This window comes from Arachis hypogaea, chromosome 6 (genome assembly GCF_003086295.3).
Source record: "Arachis hypogaea cultivar Tifrunner chromosome 6, arahy.Tifrunner.gnm2.J5K5, whole genome shotgun sequence".
Classification (NCBI taxonomy): Eukaryota; Viridiplantae; Streptophyta; class Magnoliopsida; order Fabales; family Fabaceae; genus Arachis; species Arachis hypogaea.
Window position 1 is genome coordinate 103,005,092 of NC_092041.1, and position 24,212 is coordinate 103,029,303.

The 24,212-nt window shown below is 30.3% G+C and overlaps 1 protein-coding gene across 1 annotated transcript; it reads right to left on the bottom strand.

The window, feature by feature from the left end:
• Positions 1-288: 288 nt before the first annotated feature.
• On the bottom strand, positions 289-3,564 carry LOC112697216 (uncharacterized protein At3g27210). The gene is made up of 3 exons (XM_025750303.3): positions 3,044-3,564; positions 1,107-1,187; positions 289-869 (listed from the first exon to the last, which is right to left on the bottom strand). Exons 1-3 carry the CDS (start codon positions 3,258-3,260, stop codon positions 493-495), a joined length of 675 nt encoding a protein of 224 aa, XP_025606088.1. The 5' UTR covers positions 3,261-3,564; the 3' UTR covers positions 289-492.
• Positions 3,565-24,212: the final 20,648 nt, after the last annotated feature.

A 24,212-nucleotide genomic window follows, 5' to 3' on the forward strand; every position in this document is an offset into this window, starting at 1 on the left:
TTTAAATGGATTGTCACACTATCTGGATCTGCCATTATTACTCTAATTCTCTAAAAGAAGAAAAAAAAATTAATTTCGAAATCTTAAGAACCAGGATAAATCGTGTGCGCAACTTCAGCTAACAAAACCAATCGTTTTTCTTTCCTTTTTCTAAGGGGTTGAGTTTTTAAGTTCCCAATTAAATATCTTTCACAAAATAAATATCCAAGTTTTGTGGTCTGATAGTCACTCCCATCAATATCAATAATCCCACTAGTCTAAAACATAAAGTTGATCACATAAGATCGATTACTAAATAAAAATCTCTTCCTTTATGTGTGTTTTCTTTTCTCTTTTTTTTTTTTCCTTCCAAATTCATAATATAATTCTACATTGCTTTTTACAGCCATATACTAAAGATTTTTACATACATTTATCGTATATATCACATTGACTTCATCTTCCAAGATGCGGAAGATTTATGTTTGCTAATAAAGATTGCAACAGGAGGACTCAAGCCTTCCCATTAGCAGCGATTGCCGGACCCGGACTCCCCTTCCTTCGCCTCTCGCTGAAGCTGCGGCACGGCACCAAGCTCGGCAGGCACCGCTGCTTAGATTTAACAGCGCTGCCTGCAGAGTTAGTCTCTGAGAAATATGGAGTGCTGTTTGCAGATTTAGATAGTAGAAAGTCCTGTATAATTGGTTTGTCTCCTTCATTGTTTTCGCCACCATCTTTGTGTTCTCTGATACTTTCGCGAAAAAGCTCCAACAGTTTCTTTTTCCTTTCTGTTGGATATGGCTCGGCAGCAGAACCAGGAATGCTATTGGTCATCACAGGGGTGGCGAAAGAATGGTGCACTGGAGTGGTGCCACGCGATGGGGTGAACTCTAAATTGAAACAAAGAAATGTTAGATCATTGAAGAAACAACCATGCTACGTGCACATCTAACAAGACTCTGCAATCTTCTTAAGCAAGTGTCGGGAGTTCGAATCCCGCCTTGTGCATGCATCAACTCATTGGCCAGTGACAGAACCTTAAATGAACTTCCACACTTGTTTAAGCGGACGCATAAGTTAACCACTTCAAACAATGGAAAACTATTAAAGGAAGAGCGTTTTCTTACCACCCTTGACACTGTAGAAATCATCTTCACAGTCTGAGTCTAACCAAGCCTTTGAATCGAAAAATGCTTCCTCTTTGCTAGCTGTACAGAAGAAAAATCCATGTTCAGATGCAACAATCGAAGCAAAAGCGAAAAGCAAGTGAATGGAATCCATGACATGGTAACGCATAAGGAATATATGTTCAAGTGAGCTATGAAGACCCTGTGCAATATAAAAGCAACAAATTGTTCATGAACAAATAACAATGAACTTAGAATAGGTCAGAGAAGACAGATAACAGATTACAGTAGTGTTAGTACACCAAAGACATGTGTTTCTTTCAATAATAGATTTTATCTTAGTCAAGTTAGTGTTTATTAATGGCAATTATTCTTCATCAATTTTCAAAGATATTATTGAAAACTCTCCAATTATTCCTTCATTGTAACTCCTACATGGCCAACCAGCCAATCCCATTGTGGTCCACAAGTTAGAGTAGACTCCAATCTTGGCATAATACTCTTGGGTAAAATTACTGGTCCACAAAGGGATAGAGATGGCAACCTATAATAATAACTTTTCATTAAGAAATTTTAACATTATCACAACCCAATTATGCTAGGTGTACACCAAAAATTCAATCACCAAATCAACTTCTTGTATATAATACATGTTAAAATACAAAATACACATCGAAAATAAGTTAAACAACACAGCTCTGATGTACATGGCATTTTTATCACCAAAGCCTCCATATTTGTAACAAAAATCACAATTAGCAATCGAAGTCATATAATCGATTCAACTAAGACTTCACCACGAATGGTAAGTGGGAAAAAAAAATCAACATGGAAAAAAACTCATCAAATTGTAACAACACCACCACCAATAAAACCTTATCCCAAGGGTCGTTGTGTTATTTCCCCGGTTCAAATTGCAACACAACTCATCAGCCAACAACAAGCCCTTAAATAAAGCTCCGAACTGCTACAAGACCTTCAAGGGCACTCGGGATTAAGTTAAACCATATCATGTACACAGGGAATTCCTTGGTTAACAATACTCTACTAGAAAAATCATATACATATAGTTATCATAAAATCAATTAGGATCAAGAAAAGGAAAGACATGGAAGAAGAGGAGAAAGAAGATGAAGAAGTAGTAAGCACTCCCTGTGTGTACTATAATAAAACAAACAACTGGACAACAAATTAACCCCTTTCAAATTAATTAATCATCATTAACGCTTATATTATCAATTTTTTCCTTTCCATTTTCAGCACACAAAGTATAGTAGCAGAAAGCAGAAAATTCCTTCCTCCTCAGGAGAGATAATTAGAACAAAAAGAAAAAAAAAATCCATAGAAAAATTAGGTAGAAAATTCATGTTCATAATTGTGAAAAGTAACTGGGTCTGGGAGGCTGTAGAAGTGAACTGTAACATAAACTACACAAGACAATTCTGTACGAACGGATTTGTACACGGTAACAATTAACAAAACATAACCACTGAATTTCAATAAATAAACAAATTAGAATTCGATCAATCTAACAGAGCCGAAGAGACGACCAATAACATATACGCATAATCTTTTAGAGAAATAAAAAATAAGAAGAAACAAATTAACAAGGATTTGTCAACGCTCTGAATATTAAAAGTTTGTATCGGAATTCCCAAAGCTAAAAAATAAAAAAATTCTTAACCGTCAAACTGACGAAATCTATAATACAGTTATTAAAAAAATTTAAAAGCTTCTAACTTTTAAGAAAACACCTATGAATAACATTTGAAGAGCAAGAACCCAAGCTTGGGTCTAATAGGAAACCTATTAGTTTTGAACCAAAAAAAAGCTTCATTATTATGTCATGAAGCAAGAAAATTAGCGAAAAAAGGGAAACCAAAAAAAAAAGCAGAGACTTTTGAAGGAAAAGAAGAGGAATATATACATATATATACCGTTTTTATCATAATCTGTGAATGAAGTGGTAGTGGTTGAGCGGTGAGAGTTAAGGGCAGAATCGTCAAGCGGGTAAGTTTCATTATTTTTGGGCTTGACGGGTGATGGTGGAATGATGAGGGTGTTAGCTTTGGAGGCAAAAGATGAGAGGTTGAGTTTCATGGTGGTTTTTTCTTCAGTCTGTTGGGTTCTTTGAAGGGAAGAGCATGAACCCATTGGTATGTAAGTGTATAATAATTAATAGAGAATTGGAAAACGAGTCACTTTTTGATCGTCAAGGTTCACATGGACCTTCCTGCTTCTCCTTGCATTTAAGAGAGAGGAAGAGAAAGAGAGTGGAGTGGAAGTGAGAGAAAGGGATTATGAATGGAATGAGGTAAGGATGATGTAAAAGGAGAAGACTGGAAGAGAAGAGAAAAAAGTGGTTTTGTTTTTGAGTTGCTAATAAACTAATAATGGATTATGTGATCGGTACGATGGTACATGTGCAAATTTATTTAGACCAAGTTAGATAAAGATTAAATATCAGTTGGTTATTTGTCAAACTTTATAATAAATTTTAACAGAAATGTCAGACATTTTTTAAATTTTAATTTGGATGAATAATTGTATTTTTTAATATTATTAGAATTTGGCGTGTTTTATTATAACTAAATTTTAATTTTTTAAATATATAAATTTGAGGATAAAACACTTAAATAAATTAATGAGCCACTAATATTATTCAATAGTTCCAAAATAAAAAACGTTATATAAATGTCCCAATGCATATATCTATATAAATCGAATTGATTTAATTTGAATTACAAATTTTGGTACTAAATCGAATCAATTTGATTCGAATTAGTAGGGTTATTGGTAAATCGAAGTTATTTAATTCGAATTATCAATGATTGATATTCGAAATATAGTTTGAGTAGTAAATTGAATCAACTAGTTTTTCAAAGTTAATTGAAAGTTTCAAATTACATATTATATAAATATATTTAAATCTTGAGAAATAATATATTTAAAATTTTAAATTACATATTGTATAAATATAGTTAGTCTTTTTATATTGTATAAGTATATGTTATTTTTTATTCTGAAAAAAAATTCAAATTTTAACTCCTATGTCACCTTGGAGGGCTATACTTTATATTAACTTTCTCAACATCAAAAGTGTCGATAATAATTCTTTAGATACTAATGAGTTAAAGAATGATTTTTAGTGAATTTTTAGAAATCGTTTATTATTATGTTTTAAATTTATAAGTTTATAAAAATATAGATTTTCTAGAATTTGAACTAAAACACAAAAATTGAATTTCTATTCTTATTGATTTTGATTTTTTTAATATTTTATTTGAATCCAAGTGGAAGTATTTTCTTATTAATATTTATGTTTTAAAGTTAATAAATTAAGTAATTAACTTAAAAGTAGTAAATGTCAATAATTTGTATCAATACTAAATCGAATTAATCTGATTCGATTTACTATATATGGGTTGTTAAATGGTAAATCGAATCTAGTTGATTCGATTTAGTATTCATTGGCTATATTTCGAATATCAATCATTAGTAATTCGAATCAAATAATTTCAATTTACTAATAACCCTACTAATTCGAATCAAATTGATTTAATTTAGTACTAAAATGTATAATTCAAATTAAATTAATTCGATTTACATAAATATATACATTGAGACATTTATGTAACGTATTTTATTTTAGGGCTATTAAATAATATTAGTAGCTCCTTGATTTATTTAAGTATTTTATCCTAAATTTAACCATTAAATTTATATTTTATTAAATTTTAATATAAATCAAACTTTTTAATTTATGTACATACAAAATTTAATATTCCGTCATCATAAAATTTGAAGATTAGATTTTTTTTAGTAATTTTATAACCTTCAAATTTGAGGATTGAATTTTATAATTAAAATTAAAAAATTAACATCCATACTAATAAGAAAAAACACACACTACTTTACCGTTCTGTTTACTTTATTTCTAAAAAAATGAGCCTATGTCTGATGATCGGAATTAATTTTCATATATTATGGTATTACTAGAAGTTACTAAAATTTCAATTTATTATTAAAAAAATTTAAACGAAATAAATTTAATTAAATAACTGTATAGAATTATTTACAATTTCAATATATAAAAAATTAGATTCTTAAATAATACAATTATCAATATTTTTTTATATTAAAATTTGGTCAAATGTCCTCTGTCTTCAATGATTTGGAATCTAAATTTAATATTTTTTGATTTATAGCAGAGAGAAGAGGAGACCTTCGTCAATTAGTGGTAACGAGATTTATGTTAGACAGTAGTTTAAATTAAAAGTAGACAAAAAATTTTCTTCATCGCAGTGCTGTGTTGGAGCACTTAAAAAACGAAAAATAGGTGTATTTTTTAGAAGTTAATAAACTCAGCGCCGGAAGTAATCCAAAAAATCAGCAGTCTAGTGCACGAACTCAATAGCCATACCTGGTGAATGCTAATAATTTCTCTTTATTCTTACTTAATTCTTTCTTAAACTATTTGTCTTTCAATTATATTTGGTGATAATTAAAAATACTCAATTTTTTTATATTTTTTATTAAAATATTATTATTTTATAATAATAAAATAATATCTATCTTTTAAAAAGAATTGGCCAAATGGAGTGGAAGGAACAATAGAGAAATGGCCTTGAAAGGGAAGTAATGCAAACATTAAGGTGTGTAGACTTATTGTACTCTTGGTCTGCACGTGGGGACACTTTCCACTTTAGCCACTATTTTACTCTAAGTCAAACCATTTTTTAAGGTAGGAATTTAAATACAGTCGATTTTATGTAAAGTTAATATTTAAAAATCGTTAAATAATTTAATTGATTTGACTAAATTTTTATTTAATGTCTCTCAGCTATTAATTTTATATAATGTTGACTGTACTGAATTTTTACCTTTTTTTTAAAGAGTATATGTAATGTTTTCTTTTTCTTTTTTGGCTACTAAACTTTTTTCAAAGGTTATAATATAGAAAGATTTTTAAATGTACTGCTATATTGATATATCAATAATTTTTAACCCTTAATTTTAATTATATATATTATATATTTTTTATAATTAAGATCAACAATTAAAAATTACTGAAACATTAATATGACAATATACTTAAAAAATTTTCCATAATATGAAGGGTAAATAAAGCACATTTGAGCATAAATAAATTGGATTTTTTCCGAGTGATTTAAAGATGCTCATTAAACTCTTTTAAATAAAAAAATGTTAATTAAAAAATAAAAGTTGAGGCGATCGATGTATTCGTCATATTTAATTTAGGGAAACTTTTGCAAACTTCCACCGTAAGTTTTTAATGATTATTTTTAACATACTTGTTAAAAAAACTTGTAAACTTTTACTTGTATAAAAATGTCTAAATATTTTTAAGTTAAAAGGATATATTCATCTTAAAAAAAATTTTATATTATTTAAAAAATCAATAATAAAACTATATTAATATAGTAGTAAAAATTTTTCATTTTTTATTATTGACTTGTTTAATTAAAAATGGGAGCAAAAAACATCATATGTGAGATAATGGTGTTATAATTTGGGAAATATGGGAGTTCAAAATGCCAACGGGTGTTTTTTAATTTATTCATTTCTAATAATAAATAAAAAATTTAACAAGCTATCTTTAAAAAAAAAACATTAATAGGCGTTTTTGACATAAAATAACATTTTATATCTCCACATATACAAGTTTACTACGACAACAATTTCTCTTCCTCTATCTCCATCTTCTTCACACTTGCAAGACCATAATGAATCAACCTAATATTTGTGAGAGCGTAACTCTGCTTCTGTATGTGTTAAAAAAATGAAGGCTATGGTTAATATTATTGTACGAGTCAGTTTTGACTTTTGAGTCATCTAATTAAATCTGTTTTCTTTATTATATATATAGTTACTATATTTTTAAAATAACATTATATAATTAATTACACGTATAAAACTGTTTTAGATTGAAAATATATTAAAATTAAATTTATAATGTATATTATAACAGTAACGTAAAAAATAAGACACGTACAGAAATATAGTTAAAATGGGGGTAAGAGATAAGTAAGAAAGCCCAATCTTAATTGTTGATATGTACGTAAGTGGGAATTAGGATGCAGAAATTTCTCAATGAAAAGACATGAGATCACCAACCCTGGTCTGTGAGTATGAGTCTAAGAAAGCTACTTTTGCAAATTTTTTTATTAGTATACTGTACGCTCGAAATAATTGACCATTCATTCAATTAAATTAACTTGTTTGTTTCTTCACCCTTTCATTTGTTTAAATGGCAACAATATGTTCGGCTCAATTTTATGGTTATGGAAGCCTCGTATGTGATGTGTTCGAATATGGATTTACGAGGAACAAAATAAATTTGTGGGACAGTTGTTTGTAAGTGTCAGAATGTAAAATTCAGATTTTGTGAGTTGTTTAATTTAAAAATTTTGTAGAATAAATCGGATGGTCTAATTTAAAATTGGAAAAATTTAAATTTTAAAAGAAGGAAATCGAACTCTTTGTGTTCTTTGTCTTTAACAACTCGGGCCGCCTGTTATTATGAAAAAATTCACATGGTTCGAATTCTATTATTTTAATACCACACTCATATGAAGCACTTGTCTTCTCCATATCCCTATCTAACTTTATTGTTGCCTCTATATTTAAATTAAAAAACGCAATATGTTGCAGTAGTGCACTTTCGTGTTTTTATTTAGTTCGTGTTTTTATTTTAATATTTTTATTTTTAAAATTTTATAAAAAATATTTTTATTTTTATTTTTATTATAATATTTTAAAATAAAAATATTAACAATAAAAATAAAAATGCAAACTAAATATATATATTAAATTATTACTTCTTCTATTTTAACATATTGCCAATTAAGTTTTAAATTATGGAAGTAGTTATCGTTATGTTAATTAATAAATAATAATGGTTTATTGTCACACTTTATTTATTGTTTTTTTTATCTTAGTTAAATGTTTTTTTTTTTTGAACTGTGTCTGAAGATAGTAATATATGTTAAAGATGTGCCATGCGCCTAAGAAATTAAAAATCTTTTAAGCTCTAGCTATGAAAAATCAAAGAGAGAGGCTGATATATAATTATATATATCATCAGAGCCAACAGTTGATATACCAACTTTTTAGTTTTTACTGGTGATGCAGCTACGCACACAGCATGAACCTTTAATCATGAATTCATCTTTGACAGCTTAAGCGTGAGAAACGAGTTATAATATAATGTAGTAAATTTATTTTAAATTATAGAAGAATATTTTCATTGATCATGTGAAAATTATGTGATTCCAAGCCTGATATATACTATATCTATATAATAATGCAGACACAAAAACAGAATTCCGGTGCAATCTATTCTCAAGAATTTACACCAATTCGATTCCGTTCAAGCTACTTCGAATATTGTGCTTTATCACCTTTAATATGCTGGTGCCAGCGTAATTTATTCTCCTCTTAGCTAGAGTCTTGTTTCATAGTTAAATGTCCAACCTCTTTAAAGGATGGATTTTATTAACTAAGTATTGTTCTTAGAGGTATTTAAAATTGGGTTATTTTGGACTTGAATTTAAGGTTTAAATTTTTTTTGGGGTAGCGTTTAATTTCTGTTATTGTTAAGATGTTGTTGTCTGAGTTTCTCATGAGAAGATGAGGGTGGTACTTATAAGTGATTCTAATACTTAAATTAGTAAGGATTTAAGTAGGTTTTTAGTAGATTAAATCCTGAATATATTTCAAGATGTCAGTGTATTTATGGTAGAATAGATAACCACCTTTTAGAATAGTTTCATCTTTGATGGTAGATGACCGTTTTCTTTCCTAACGAGGTTCTTGAGATTTTCCTTCTAAATAAATGAGGGATATTTTAGGAGTTAGTTATTTGTTCAGATAAGTAGTGATGAGCTGTCTGTCATTGCGCCCGACCTCTATGAAGTCAGGTAGGAATAAACAAAGCCAGCTCTCTTGGGTGAACTTTTATTTATTTTGGGGATGGTTATATCTTTGTGCCAAGGTATGAACATTATTTTAGAATATATGGTAATATTGGATTGAAAAGAGTTTTTGGTTGAGAAAATATAAGGAAATAACGTTTTTTTAACAACGTAAATAATAGATTAAAAAGGAAAAGTTAATTTTAATTTTAAAAATTAAATTTTGAATTAATTAGGTTTAATCGTAATTTTGAATTTTTTTGAATCATTTTTTCTACGACGTCACCTTCCCTCTCTCGCAATCCTGAGCTAATGCCGCCACTGCTGTATTGCGACCCCATTGCTCTCGTATTTGCTGTCTCGTTACTTTTTTCTTATCAAATAAGTCGAATATTCATTTTATTATGTATGCATATGGTTGTTTTCATTTTAAAGTGGATGTTTATTTAGGTATATCATTGATATTTTACTTGATTTGGTTGATTCTACATATACATGCTCCACAAATGTTGATTTTACTATATATGCGGATGGTTTTTTCACTAAGTGAATGTTTATTTGGGTAATACGATTTGAATGAATGAAGTAAAGCAGCACGTGATGGAAGTGTTAAAGACACGACGCAGAGGCGTGGAAGCAATGGTAGAGGTGCAATCGGCAGAACATGGCCGCTGGTTGCTCGATGGTGCGACGTCATAGAGGAGAGAAGAAGGCGCGCAGTGGCAACATCACTTGTAGGGAGAATAGGGGCGGCGCGACACATGGGAGAAGAAGGTGCAACGGCGACGTCGAGATCTAGGGCGCGATATAGGGAAAAAGAAGGTGCAATGGCAGCGTCGGTTGCAGAGAGCACAGGGCAGCGCGATGCATGAGAGAAGAAGGTGCAACGACAGTGCGGTGTATTGCTTCTTCAGATGGTAGCGGCGACGGTGAGGTGCATTGGTGATGGTGTGACAGAAAAAGGAGAATGAAGCGGCTGCGGTAAAAGGAAAAAAAGTTGGAAGATGGAAGGCTAGAGTTGTGGTGGATAAATGAGGTGAAATGTTTTTTGTTTTAGTAGACCTAGAGTATAGTTCATTGTTTACGTTATTTATACTCTTTATTGTCTACCTAGCAGAATTCGTAAATTATTTAGTCTAGAATCTTATAAATTCTCGACACTTAATTAAAGGAAAATGAACCCTTTTCACTTAATTAAATCTAGATAAAAACAAGGATAAAATTAAAGTGGAACAGATGGTAGAAGGGCATATCAGATGCGCAACGAAAACAAATAGTAAAATACCAATTTCAACAATATTACGTATATATACTAAAACGATTTTCTTAGAGAACTAATTAGTATGTAGTCAATTTAGAATCAATTAGTTAAAAAATAAGTCATTACAAAAAAAAAATCCACTATTCTAATTTTTAAATTTTAAAATTAAAATAAAAACTATTTTTTAATTAATTAGTTTCAAGTTAGTTATATTTTAATTGATTTTCTAGATTTTTTCATACTAAAATTAATCATTTAAATTAGCTATTAGTATAAAATATAATACATATTAAAAATAAATTGAGTAATATATATTTATACAAAAATATATTAATAACTAATTTTGATATATAAATAATATTTTTTTTTTCAAATTAGTATCTAACTTTTCATTTTTAGACAAATGTTTAACTAATTTTTGTTTAAAACTGATTTGAGTATTACGAGTATTACTCAGAAAAAAATAGCTCAAGTAACAAATTTACTGACTTTAAATTCTCACTTTTCCAGATATTTGTCCATTGAGATATTGAAATCAACTATTCGTGGCCGGTACAGGAGACCGAACTAATTAATCATACTGTACACATAAAATAAAGGAAAAGAAAATATAATTCAAGAAATAAAAAGGGGAAGAGGGGGGGGGGGGTGTTAAAAGAATATCAATCAAATGCATGCGCACTTCCAAAATATAACTCATGCAACATGACAATCCCAACCCACTGAAACTTATTATTCAGCTAAATTATCTTATTTAATAATTAATAATAATACAAATGATGTATGACAAACGTGAATACACAAGATAACAATTTTATTTATTAATTTATTAAAAGCTTGTCGACAAAATCAATTATTGTATGTGGCCTTGGTCAATAGTAATATAAGACAATAAAGTAAACTATTAAATCGCATAAGCAAAAGCGAGATATATATCAAATCTTCTTTCTTATTTTGTTTCTTTTCCCATTGGAATCGCATCAACTTTCACACTTGGCCCATATTATTATGCACTAATTTCTCTATGTGAGACAAAAGATTTCGCAACCTGAAGAGAGATGAATGGTGATGAATTGGGAAAGCGTAATGCTGAAATCAATGCAATTAATGTTTTATAGTTTTTTTTCCCTGTTGAGGGAGTTTCAAGTTTCAAGTTTCAACTTTCAACAAGCATTGTATTACAATTATGTTTAAGAGAATTATACGGTACAGATTTAAATATGTACAGATTTAAAGATTTAAAGATGTGGCAAAATTTAAACTATACATCCTAAAGCTACACTTTTCACTTAAAATTGTAACTCTTCACAAAGAAAAGCGTCACCTAATGGAAAAAAGTAAATTAGAAGATTTAAGAGAAGAAATAATTAAGTTATCAAAATTAATAGATCAAAAATTAATGATTTTAACTAATGTTAATTGTAATGACACCGAATTCTTAAAATCAATACAAAATGATTTTTCTCAAAATCTTTATTTTACTATAAGTTTTATTGAAGGACTTCAAAAACCTGAAAAAACTTATTTTTCACACGGAATTTCTAAAAAATGTTACCATGGAAATGATTCCCCACATCTTTATCATACCTTCAACCCACAATTAAATTCTATAGTAGATATGCTTGAAGAAATATTAGTATCCATAAAATTTCAAAGAAATAAGGAAAAAGAGAATCCCAAAGAAGAAAAATTTCAAAATATAATCAACATAACAGACTTAAAAGTAAAACCACCATTGAAATTATGAATATTGAAGAAAAATTAGAAGAAGTTACAATGCTTTTTAAACAATTAAAAATGGCTCAAGAAAATAATATTATGGAACATGGTTTTCAAATAGAAGAAGAATTAGTAAATTCTGAAAACATAGAAAATGAAGAACACATTCTAGATTATTCAAGTGACGAAGAACCAGCAATTCCAATACAAGTAAAAAATGAAGCTGGAACATCTAAGGATAATCAATCTCAATTTAAATGGGAAACAGGTTTTGATAATTATGCCTTTAAAAAAGGCTTTATAAATAAAGATTCAAAATATACAAAATACCATCAAAATACATCCCTAAAATCCAGGAAATGGAAGGAGATAGAATGCTCGATTTAGACTGTAAAAAGAATGAAAAAGAAATTTTCGAAAACTGGTTGAATTCCTTCTTATTAGAAGCCTTTACTAATCCAAAACTTAGTGAATTGTCTGGAAGAGACATTTGGAATTACATAGGATTTCATACTAAAGGAACTATAAGAGATTATATGACATCAATAGAAAACCAAATAATAGAAGAATTAGAAACAAAAACATCAGCTTATGATAAGATATTATATATAATGATGATTCTATATAAAGAATTTTTTGGAAAAAATATTACAGATCATAGACAAGAAGTCTATAATAAAGAATATCAAGAAGCAAAAAATCATTTAGCTAATATTCATATATATGATTTATGTAATGTGGAGTCTTATATATGTGAATATAGAATACATTATTACAAATTAAAAGAAGAAGATAAAAATCATTATCTTAGTATGTATATAACAAAACTTCCATATCCTGCTAATGAATTTATAATGGGAAGATTTATAAGAGAAATAAATAGAGGAACAATTGAAAATAATTTTGGTGGAGCAACCTCTGCAATAAGAGAGGAAATAAAAGAATGTTGGTATTGGCAAGAAGAAGGACACTATGCAAATGAATGCCCGAAAAAGAAGGATAAAAAGGATCTTACTAAACAAATAGAAATTGCTAAGTCTTGTTTCATGGAACCATTAGAAGAATCTGATGACAACTTAGACTATATTTTTGAATATGTCTCGGAAATAGACTCAGAGACTGAGTAATAATGCTACATTTATTACTATAAAAATAACAGAAAAGTTTATAAATGCTTTCATAGATTCTGGAGCAACACAATGCTTTGCTAGTTCAAATATAAAACTTGATTGGAAAAAATTAAAGAAACCATTAAGAGTTAGAATAGCTGACAAATCAATACATAAAATTAACCAAAAAGCAGAGATGGTTGAAATTTTTATTCAAAATTATAGGTTCATTGTTCCATCAATATATATGTTAGATTCTGGAATGGATTTTATCATAGGAAATAACTTTTTAAAGCTATATCATCCATTCATTCAAGAATTAACATATATAGTTTTAAAAGCTCCACACGATTCTTCAATAAATCAAAAATCAAAACGAATAAAAATATCGACTACTACTATAGATAAGATCTTAAAATTTAAAATATTCTCTATATTAGAGACATGTTATTTAAATCTATACTTTCAGATAAATATCCCAAAAAATAATCTTGAAATAAAGATAGAAGAACTTTTGGATGAAATTTGTGCTGAAAATCCTTTAGATATTAAAAATACAAATAACGAATTAGTAAGTATTAAATTAAAAGATCCTACAAAAGAGATAAATGTTCCAAATAAAATTCCTTATTCCGCAAGAGATAGAGAAGAATTTTCATTAGAATGTAGAGATCTTTTGGAAAAAGGAATTATAAGATTAAGTAAAAGTCCTCATGCGGTTCCAGCTTTTTATGTCGAAAACAATAATGAAATTAAAAGGGGAAAACGAAGAATGGTTATTAACTATAAGAAGATGAATGAAGCAACTATTGGTGATGCTCACAAACTTCCAAGAAAAGATTCTATTTTAGAAAAAATCAAAGGAGCAACTTAGTTTTCATCTCTTGATGCAAAATCAGGGTATTGGCAACTTCGTTTAGACGAAGAAACAAAGAAATTAACTGCTTTTACTTGCCCAACAAAAGAATCAACAAGTGTGTTGCTCTATGAATGGAATGTATTACCATTCGGATTAAAACAAGTCCCAGGTATTTATCAAAGATTTATGGAAGAAAATCTAAAAGAGTTAAATGAATTTGTTTTAGTGTACATTGATGATATACTAATTTTTACAAAACAGGATAAAGAAGATCATCTTCAAAAATTATTAATAGTTTTAGAAAGATGTAAAGAAAAAGGATTAGTTCTTAGCAAAAAGAAAGCAAGAATAGCAAAACAAGAAATAGAGTTTCTTGGGTTAATTCTAACCACTCAAGGAAAGCTAAAACTGCAGCCAAATGTCCTAGAAAAGATAAATTTATTTCCTAATAAAATAGAAGATAGAAAACAATTACAAAGATTTTTAGGGTGTATAAATTATATTTCTGATCAAGGATTTTTAAAGAACATAACAGAATACACTAAAAGCTTATTTCCAAAAATAAGTACTAAAAAAGAATGGAAATGGGATGAAAAAGACAGTATGCAAATTCAAAGGATTAAAGAATTATGTGAAAAACTTCCAGAACTTTATATTCCAGAAGAAAATGACTACTTAATAGTAGAAACAGATGCTTCAGACATAACTTGGTCAGGATGTCTAAAAGCTAAGAAAGCTATAAAAAGTTTGGAATAAAAAAAAGAATCACTAGATTCTAAATATTCCTCAAAGGAATTACTTTGCAGGTATATTTCAGGAACTTTTACTCCAACAGAACAGAGATATACCACTCATGAAAAGGAAACTCTAGCAGCTATTAAATCTCTTAAGAAATGGAAAATTGATTTACTACCCAGAGAATTTACATTAAGGACAGATTCAAGTTACCTAACAGGTTTCATACGATATAATTTAAAGGTTGATTATAATCATAGACGATTGGTAAGATGGCAATTATTTTTGTTACAATATCCAATAAAAATTGAATATATTAAGGGTGACAAAAATGTTATTGCAGATACATTAACAAGAGAATGGAGTTCGTCTACAACGCATTAGATCAAGAAATTCAGAAATACGAACAAGAACTCGAAAAATGCAAGCATTGTTAGCAAATAAGGACACAGATCCAATCCCTCAAGAAGGCCATCGAAGTAATGAAATCAACACAACATCCAAAACCATCAGAGTTCAGCCAGCTAAGCGTGGTGGACAAATCAGGTGAAGAAAAAATTCCAGAAAATAAAACAATTGCTGAAATTATCAAAAAATCCACCCAAGATAAAAAATATTATGTAATTTATAATGGCCCCATGAAAGGAGTATATGATGCCTGGGAAAAAGCAGCACCATTTACACATCAATCAAGGATAATTCATAAAGGAGGATTTTTAACACTGAAAGAAGTAAAGGAATCTTTCAGGGAATATGAAGCTCTTCATCCAGAGCAAACCCTAAAAAGAGCAGATAAAGCTCCAATTCAAACCCAGAGAACAGGAATAATAAGAAACATTCCTACAAGGGCTGAAATCAAGGAAAAGAAAAGGGTCTGTAAATCAAATCTCAGAGAAACCCTTAACATAGTCCTAAATTGGACTGAAGAAAAAAGGGCAATCTTGGGATATTATCCTATTGCCAAAGAACAGTTAACAAAGCTGGTTATATTTCCAGAAGCTTCCCCATCTAACACCTATCAGTTTTTCCAGTATGGATTAATTGATACAATTTTAATTTTTAATGATTTAAAAATTATTAGTGAGTGTCCTGCAGGATTCGTTGATGCAGTAAAGAGATTTAAAAATATGATTGACAACGTAAATCCAAGGGATATATCCCTAAAATTTACGAACATTCAACCTATTTTTAATGAAGAAGAAGAATGCTTGGTTCCAGCACACCAAGTAATATTCATGTTCGTCTTCCCAGGAAATTGTCAACCAATTGATCAAGTTCAAGATTTAACAATCTACAGTCATGAAGGAAGACTAGCCAGCACACTAGCAAGGGTCTTCGAAAGAACTCAAAAGATAACAAGGGAATCTCACACAAGAATCAATTATAAAAGCAGAAATACTTTGCTTGTGTCCAGTAAAAGGAAAGAAATTGAAGAGAGAGAGATGAGACTCTTAGTGGAATTTGAATCAGCATTCTACAACTTATCTGGACTCTTAGAAAAGCTCCCTGAAAGGATAAAGAGGAATCTCTGCTATTTGATAAAAGACAGAGAAGACCACAAGTGCCAGCTATGTATCTCAGAGTTATCTGAAGAAAGCAATAATGAAACGGAATCAACTCACATGATAAAGGAAGAAGACAACGCATCTGAAGGTCACATGATGAAAGAGGAGGACAGCACATCTGAAGCATCTCTCAACATTATTGCATAGTGACGTAAGCGCTTAGGTCATAGAGCACCAACAATGTAGCTGGTGCAAGATAATAAACAATGACGTAAGTAATGACGTCATAAGAAGGGTAAGGATGGGAATTGTCCATCAGACCCAACCATTATAAATAGGTTGCTTAGGCAATTGTAGAAAGCATCAAACAATAGAAAGCAGGAGGCTAAGAGTAATCATATGCTAGGAGAGCAAGGAGGAAGCGGCCGAGGCGATTCTATAGTTTGAAGAAGAATTTCCTTAGGAAAAACCAATTATAAACTCCCCTCTGGAGTTAGTATCTTCAATCTCCCCTCTGGAGATAAAAACATCTTATGTAAAATATTTTAAATAAAGGAAGTTTTTCTCCAGAAAGGTACGCCTTTATCTTAATCTCATAGTCATGAATTATTTAGAAAGTTTAGAATTAACGGAAGAATCTGATTATTATAGATTATCTGCCTTATTAGATAATGAAAAACAGGCTGTTCTAAAAACAGAATTAAATATCAAATCAAATGAAAATTTTAATAAACAAAATCTTTTAAAAGAAGTTTTTAATAGAAAAAATATAATATACTATGAAAAAATTCAACTTGAAGCCCCTATAAAGATAAAATCTGCTAATGGAGAACTTGAAATAGCTTTGATAAATGATGAAGAATTGAGTAAACAGATTGAGAAAATTAAGGATCAACAAAAAAGATCTAAAATTGGATGGATTCATATTAGTACTATACAAGTCTTAATCAAATCTACATATATGAAAGGAATTAATTCACCAATAAGCTTAGCAATCTGTGACAAAAGAATTACTGATGACCCAATAGATCAAATAATTAGAATTGTTCATGGAAACTTGGCAAACGTAAATGTTAAATTCAATGCCCATCTTGGATATGCTATACCTTTATTAACTGAAAATTTTGGAAGATCTATAAGTTTGGCTTATAAATTTCACAGAAAGAATCTAATGGAACAAGACGATGAACCATTTTCAATTACATATGCAATAAATTATGCTTTAACAAATAGCCATTATAGTATAATATTTAAAAACAGAGAAAGAATTTATGTTGATGAATTATTTCAGAAAATTGTAAAAACAGAAATACCAAAATATAAAGCTATTGAGAACCCAGTTCTTTTACTAAAAGAACCATCAGGAAAATTAGTTTCATCAAATTTTCATATAAGAGAATCCAAAATTAATAGCCCTTTAAGTTTATCTAAGTTAAAGATTAAAGAAGAAAATTCTGAAATAAAAGAATTAACAAAAAAGGTCGAAAAATTAAATGAAACCCTAAACACTAAGTTATGACAATAAATAAAGAGAAAATATATGTAACCTATCAAGACAAGAAACAAGAGCTCTTTGAAAGAGAAAATTGGTTGAATTATTTACAGTTTTCTGAAATAAATCAAAGAGCATTTGAAGCTCTAAAAATAATCTATGACAAATTGAAAGGAGAAGTTAAAGAGTTAGAAAAATTAATAGAATCTCTAGAAAATAGTGATGAATCAATGATAGAATTTGCAGAAATTCTAAGATAAATAATGAAGTATACAAAGATTGAAAGACCAGAAAATAAAATAAAAAGAAAAAGGGCAAAAAAATTAAAAAGTAAAATAAATTAAATAATCTTCAGTTCGAAATTAATGACCTTATAATAAAAAGGATAGAAATAAGAACAAATATAAACAAGTTGGAACTAAACTTAAAAAATTTATAAATGCCTGAAACACCATATTATGACTTAAAAGAATTAAAGCTGTTGAAAGAAAAAATGGAGAATGAAGTTGAAAAATTAAAAAGACATTTAGAAACAACAAAAAGTGTAGAAATAAAAGAAGTTTTGGAGAATTTGAAAAATTATATTAAAGAAAAAGACAAACAGATAAAAGATTTTATATACAATAATCAATGTAAAAAAGAACATTATAAACTAAAACAAGATTGAAAAACTATAAAAATGAAATCAGAATTAGTAATAGTAGAAATGCTCAATACTTTTGAAATTACAAATTATAAAGTACCACCAACCAAATCTATACAAATTATAAACTTATTCGAAGCAAAATATGAAGAGTTAATTTTAAAAATTGGTAAAAATTGGTATCAGAGCCAAGTTAACGATTAAGGGTAACACTTTTTCTTTAAGCAACACTTTTAGTGATACACTTTTAAATCAATAAAAAACAAAAATCTGTAAATCTGTACCAAAACACATCTGTACACTAGATGGACCCTTATGTTTAATGTCCTATCTAATGTTCAGGAGTTAAATAACTAAAAGACGGTAATATTAACAGAAATTATTTGAGATATAAAAAATAGTATTTTTATTGAATATTGGTATTTAGAGTATTTTGTAGAAATATGGATGTTCATAAAATGTTCTCACAACACGCATGGTACTTGTTATTTTATCAGAGATTCGCAGAATTTCGAAATAACTTTATCAGAGATTCCCAACAAAAATTTACCACGTGTCATCTTTCAATGTAACACGCACCCTTCATGTTACTTTAGCAAAAATTTTTTATAGAGTTTTGAGGTAACTTTATCAAAAATTTTCAATAAAGATTTGTCATGTGGTAGCCCCAAGACAATACGCATCTTGCGTATTAACTTTATCGAGATTCTATGCATGTTTTTTAAGCACTTTTATCAGTGTTTCCAAGCAGGGAAACGCCACATGGCAGCTCCAGAGCAACATAGAGGGTACGTGTTACTTTTCAAGCAAGCACGGGAACACCACGTGGTAGCACCAGGACAACACGTAGGATGTATTTTGACCACTTTTGGTCGATGTCTCCATACAGAAGATAAGGCTTGCTCCGGGAAGTGGCTCATTAATGGCGCCGAGGCTATAAAATGGGAGGTGGGGTGCTTCATTTTTTTATTGTGGGAAGTGTCTTTATTTAGGGTAGTAACATATGCATAGAGATTTTAGAGTTTAGTTGAGAGTGAGTAAGTTAGTTTTAGTTGAGAGTGAGATTACTATGTTCAAAATGATATATGATTATACGTCCACAGCAGATCATATTATCAAATATTTGGGACATCTTAATTATGTAACTTTATTATTTTCAGTTAATTTGTTAGTTTTTATTTGATTAACATTAGTTTAGTAGTTTGTTATTGTTTATTTGATTTATATTAATTTAGTTGTACTGTTATTTCTGTTAATATGAATAAATAATATAATTAATAATAATATTGATTTTTGAAAATAATATTATTCTATTTTTTTCTGTTGTTAGTATGTATACTTTTTGATAATATTATTCTTTTTTATTTTCTGTTATAATATAATATTTTATATTTTTGTTAATTACCAGGCTAACAAGAATTTTCTATTTCGTAAACTTGATCCGTTGGAGATGTGGCATCTGACGGTTGATTAGACCTTACGAACAACAAGATTCTACCATATCTCGAGAGCTAGAGAGATCAGAGGACATTTCACATTGCTAGCTACAACTAAAAGGCAACTTTTATTTTTTCCGTATAGGTTGCTACCATCAACTTGAACCAGCAGCTTGCAATATTCGAAAGCTCTAATGTATCGATTAAAACTCCAAAATATTCGGTAAAGTATCTTAACACTGTCTACCTCATCACCCCCGTTATACAGGGGTTGTGTTTTTATTTGGACGTGTGAACCAGGCATCTTCTAAACCATTGCTGAGAATCACAATGACAAAGCTTGGTAAAAAAAATTTCATCCATGAAAAACTTTGGCTATCGACTTATGCTTTGCCAACCAAGTCTTTCAGTAACTAATGGTGTAGTTAATTCGTGCCTGGACTTCTACCATTATAGATTTTACCTTTATGGATGTGTCGGATTCAACGAATGCCTTCATAGCCTCAGCAACTGTGTCCGAGTCTAATTTGGAGTGATCTTGTGAAATCGTTCCCATGAAACACATGTGCCTCCCATTGTATCTCCGAATCTCCCAACAACCTTTCTTCTATATCAATCTGACTTGGAGAAGCCAATCGCACCCATATCCATAAATCTTACATTTTGCATTTTGCCACAATGACTAATTTTCTAGAATTGTATTCCATTCTCATCCTGAACTTTCCATCCTTAGAATCAGCAACACCTATAAAAAAATAAATTGTCTTTCATCGATCTGTAAAAAAAAAACTTAAGAAAAACAACTACGCACTCCTCACATACCTATGTGCACATATTCAAGGAACTCATATGCATGCATGGCGTCAAGATCCAAGCTACGCATAAAAAGTAGAATGTTCATAGATTGACTAACTGCGGGTGAGACCACTAAAGTTTCAGCGACTTCCTCACCTCCCATCGCTGTCCTCATCCTTGTCACCGGCTTTATACATAGCTTCAAACTCCTCTTCGCTATCATTGTTCATTCCTTCGTATGCTTCAACTCTGTCATCTTGCACGTCTGGATCATGTTGAATCTCATCCGCAGCTATATATTCAAACTCAACATACAAATTAATCATTGGGTGTTGCACCTGAATTTGCTGGTGAATATGAAACATCTGTTGAATACTTGTTTCGTCAATGATCGCCATAATCTCAAACTGTATTAGGCCGCTAAATACGACAACGGAACTCCTATGGAGAATATTGATCACCCTCTTTAAAATATTACTCTCTATGCTTTGATAGATACCGTACTGTAGTTCCGCGAATGTTATAGTGCATGGAACCACAAATGAAAATGGATTCTCACACATAAAACTTACCCCTCATATGTATTTTGTATAATCTCACCGTTGTGGTAAACCACTATATTTACAGTACCTTCCATGACACTAACAATGTGATGGTTTCAGTGGCTAAGAGAAGGGGGGGTTGAATCTTAGCCCCCTTTTTGCTTGCTAACACTTGCTGGAATTAGAGGAGACTTTTCTGTTTTTAGCTCGTCCCTAGCCACGAGACATTTTCATTTTGTCTCGTCACTTGGCACGAGACATTTTTGGATTTTGTTCCTGAACAGTAGAAACAGAAGTGGAGTAGGAGAGAAAGAAGATTACACCCAGATATATCCTGGTTCAGCTGCTAAGTGCAGTGCAGCCTACATCCAGTCTCCATCACAACAATGATAGAATTTCACTATAATCAACTTGATTACAAACTGTAAAGTGCTAACCCAACTTACAAGGGAATTCCCGCAAAATCATGAAACACAACATAGATGAATAAAGGAACTCTAAGACATCTATGGCTTTTTCTTTTAATTTTGCACTCTCTGCCTTTTTCCGCTCTATGGCTTTTTCATACAAACCTCACTGTTTGCCTTTTTCCATGAGACGCAAGACATGACAAAATTAAATAGAAAAATACAAAACAGAAAACTTTGAAGGAGAAGAAGAACTGTAAGCTTAGGTAGCTATGAGATTTCTGTGCCTTGCACTCTCACTTTCTTCCCCTTTTTTCTAACCGTGACTGTTCACCCCTTTTATAGAGAAGTGAAGCCTTCACAGTTGAAACACCAAAACTGAGCTTAGCTTCCTTTCTTTCAAAACAAAACCGGTTCGACCACAGAGAGAGAAGAGGTAACTCATGCAAAACTCAACATGCAAATACCTCTAGTTCTTCCTTGGTCATCACTCTTCATCAATCCGAGCGCTCCATCCTTGGCTTCCTCTCCAAGATGGATTTCTGGCCCTTGATGCTTCATGATGATGATGACTTCATCTGCTCCAATCTCTGCCTCTTCCATCACTTCGCCACTCTAGCTACTTCCTGTGGTGGTTGAGTAGAGTCAGAGACAAGCCATGCCTCCAAGAATCTCTTCCTTGCTGGCTGAATCTTCTTCTTTCTTTTTGAGTATGAAGGATCCGAGATTACCTCACCAAATATTACTACATTTGGTGATTATATCAGACACAGCATACTTTTGGTTTTCTTTTTCTTGCCATCATTAGCTTGATGGTCTTGATGCATGCAGCTTCTTCTTTTCGGTGAGTGTTGCTTCCATGGCTTCCTGGTCAATAACCGAAGAGAAGAGAGAAAGAGATGAGAGAGAATGTGAAGTTAAAGTAAAATCAATTAAATGAAATGAAACATATTGATGGATTGCTTTTACTTCCCTTGCTTTGAATAGCGTATAGCATTAATCATAATGATTTTCATCAAATCAAAGTCAAGTTCTCTCTCATGTTTTCAATGCTAGCATATTAAGTTTTGAAATCCATCCTTAGCAAGCAATGGAATCCGTTGGAAAGCATGAAGCCTATATGCTTTCTCTTTAGCTTGGTTTCGGACCAAGCTTGAAAACATTCAAAAAAAAATTAATGTGGGCTTGTTAGCAACAAAAATTTAATCTGGCCCGATTAGTAACATTTGCTTTCCTGATGAATTTTGGATCAAGCATTGGATCATTCATCAAAACTAAATTGGGCTTATGGCAATGTTTGATTTCTGGCCCAAATGATAAAATCTTTTCAGCCAACAATCACAAAACAAGAATTATATAGGGCTGAAATTTAATTTATTGGGCTTGGAATCTCTCCTTTTATTTCGGCCCAATTAAAAACCTGCATCACAAAATTATTAATTAACATATGTTAATTGAAGATTAAATTAATAATTTTGTAATTAAATATTTCAATAATGTTTGTTCATCACAAATATTAATTTGGAGTTTTCCAAAATCATCACAATGCACTAAAATACCTCTCTCGCAATGAAGTAAAATGCCAGCAAGCCTCAATTTTTATAGGCAGAGGACTCACCTCGCAGGTTATGTGTTGGAATGGCATCCAACCAGTATTTGACATGTGTACAACACACAAGGTGTGTGTTGCTTAGATGACCGCCATGTGTTCAACACGCAGGGTGCATGTTGCTCCTTATTAGAACACGTGTCCATCACGCTGTATGCGTGCTGAGTTAGCACGTTACTTGCATGTTGGCCCTGCTATATCTGCAACGTCCACCCACCTGTATATATACAAAAAAATTTTATTTCTAGCAAAAACTCACATGTTTTTTTTCATATTAAAATTTTTAGCCTAATATTAGTGGCAACGCATTCCATCCTTATATTTCATTTATCAACTCATTTCATTATAACTTACTGTCTGAAAAATTTCACTATTCTTTCAACTTAATTATGACAACCAAATATGGATGAAGATTGATAATTATGTTCTTATTATTTGAGTATAAGAGAGCCACGAAAAAAAAAAGAAAGAAAAAAAAAAGTAAAGATTAAAAAAAATTATAAAAATGCTAGAAGGTTGATTCAGAATTATTTCAAGCAATGAGAGCATTATTATAGTAATTTAGAGCCAAATTCTTGTCAAATACAATCGTGTTTTTTTTCTCTCCATTTCAATTAAACTTTTTATTTTATTTTATTTCATTATGAATTAAATTTATTGGCTAGGAAATTGATGTAGTCTATTATGTAAATTAATATGTTATGAATTGATATTATTCAATGATTTATGTTATGAGTTATATGTGTTTATAATCAATTTTAATATTTTTAGATGCTTGATCACTATTTAAAGAGTAAAACCCTAACCCGTCCCTTGACCATTTCGCTAACTCTCATTCCATCCCTCATCGATTGAAATATGACATTGCGGCCCCTAACTAGTAATTCGGTCAGACATTCTATCCCCTCTATTAATGTCTCTGTCCAAAACTAACAGATTTTGCCTACGTATAACGACTAACGTTAATTCAACACGTGTCAAGGAACCATTGAAAGAGACAAAATGCCCCCTATCTTTCTTCTCTTTTCTCCTCTCCCCCTCTTCACGAACTAGAACA

What these genes read in the sequence shown, in the direction of transcription:
- LOC112697216 (XM_025750303.3), bottom strand. Translation starts at nt 3,260, where the DNA reads ATGGGTTCATGCTCTTCCCTTCAAAGAACCCAACAGACTGAAGAAAAA. An exon ending in CACAGATTATGATAAAAACG is followed by an intron (nt 1,188 to 3,043) that starts GTATATATATGT and finishes TCTTCTGTACAG; the next exon opens with CTAGCAAAGAGGAAGCATTT. An exon ending in TTTCTACAGTGTCAAGGGTG is followed by an intron (nt 870 to 1,106) that starts GTAAGAAAACGC and finishes GTTTCAATTTAG; the next exon opens with AGTTCACCCCATCGCGTGGC.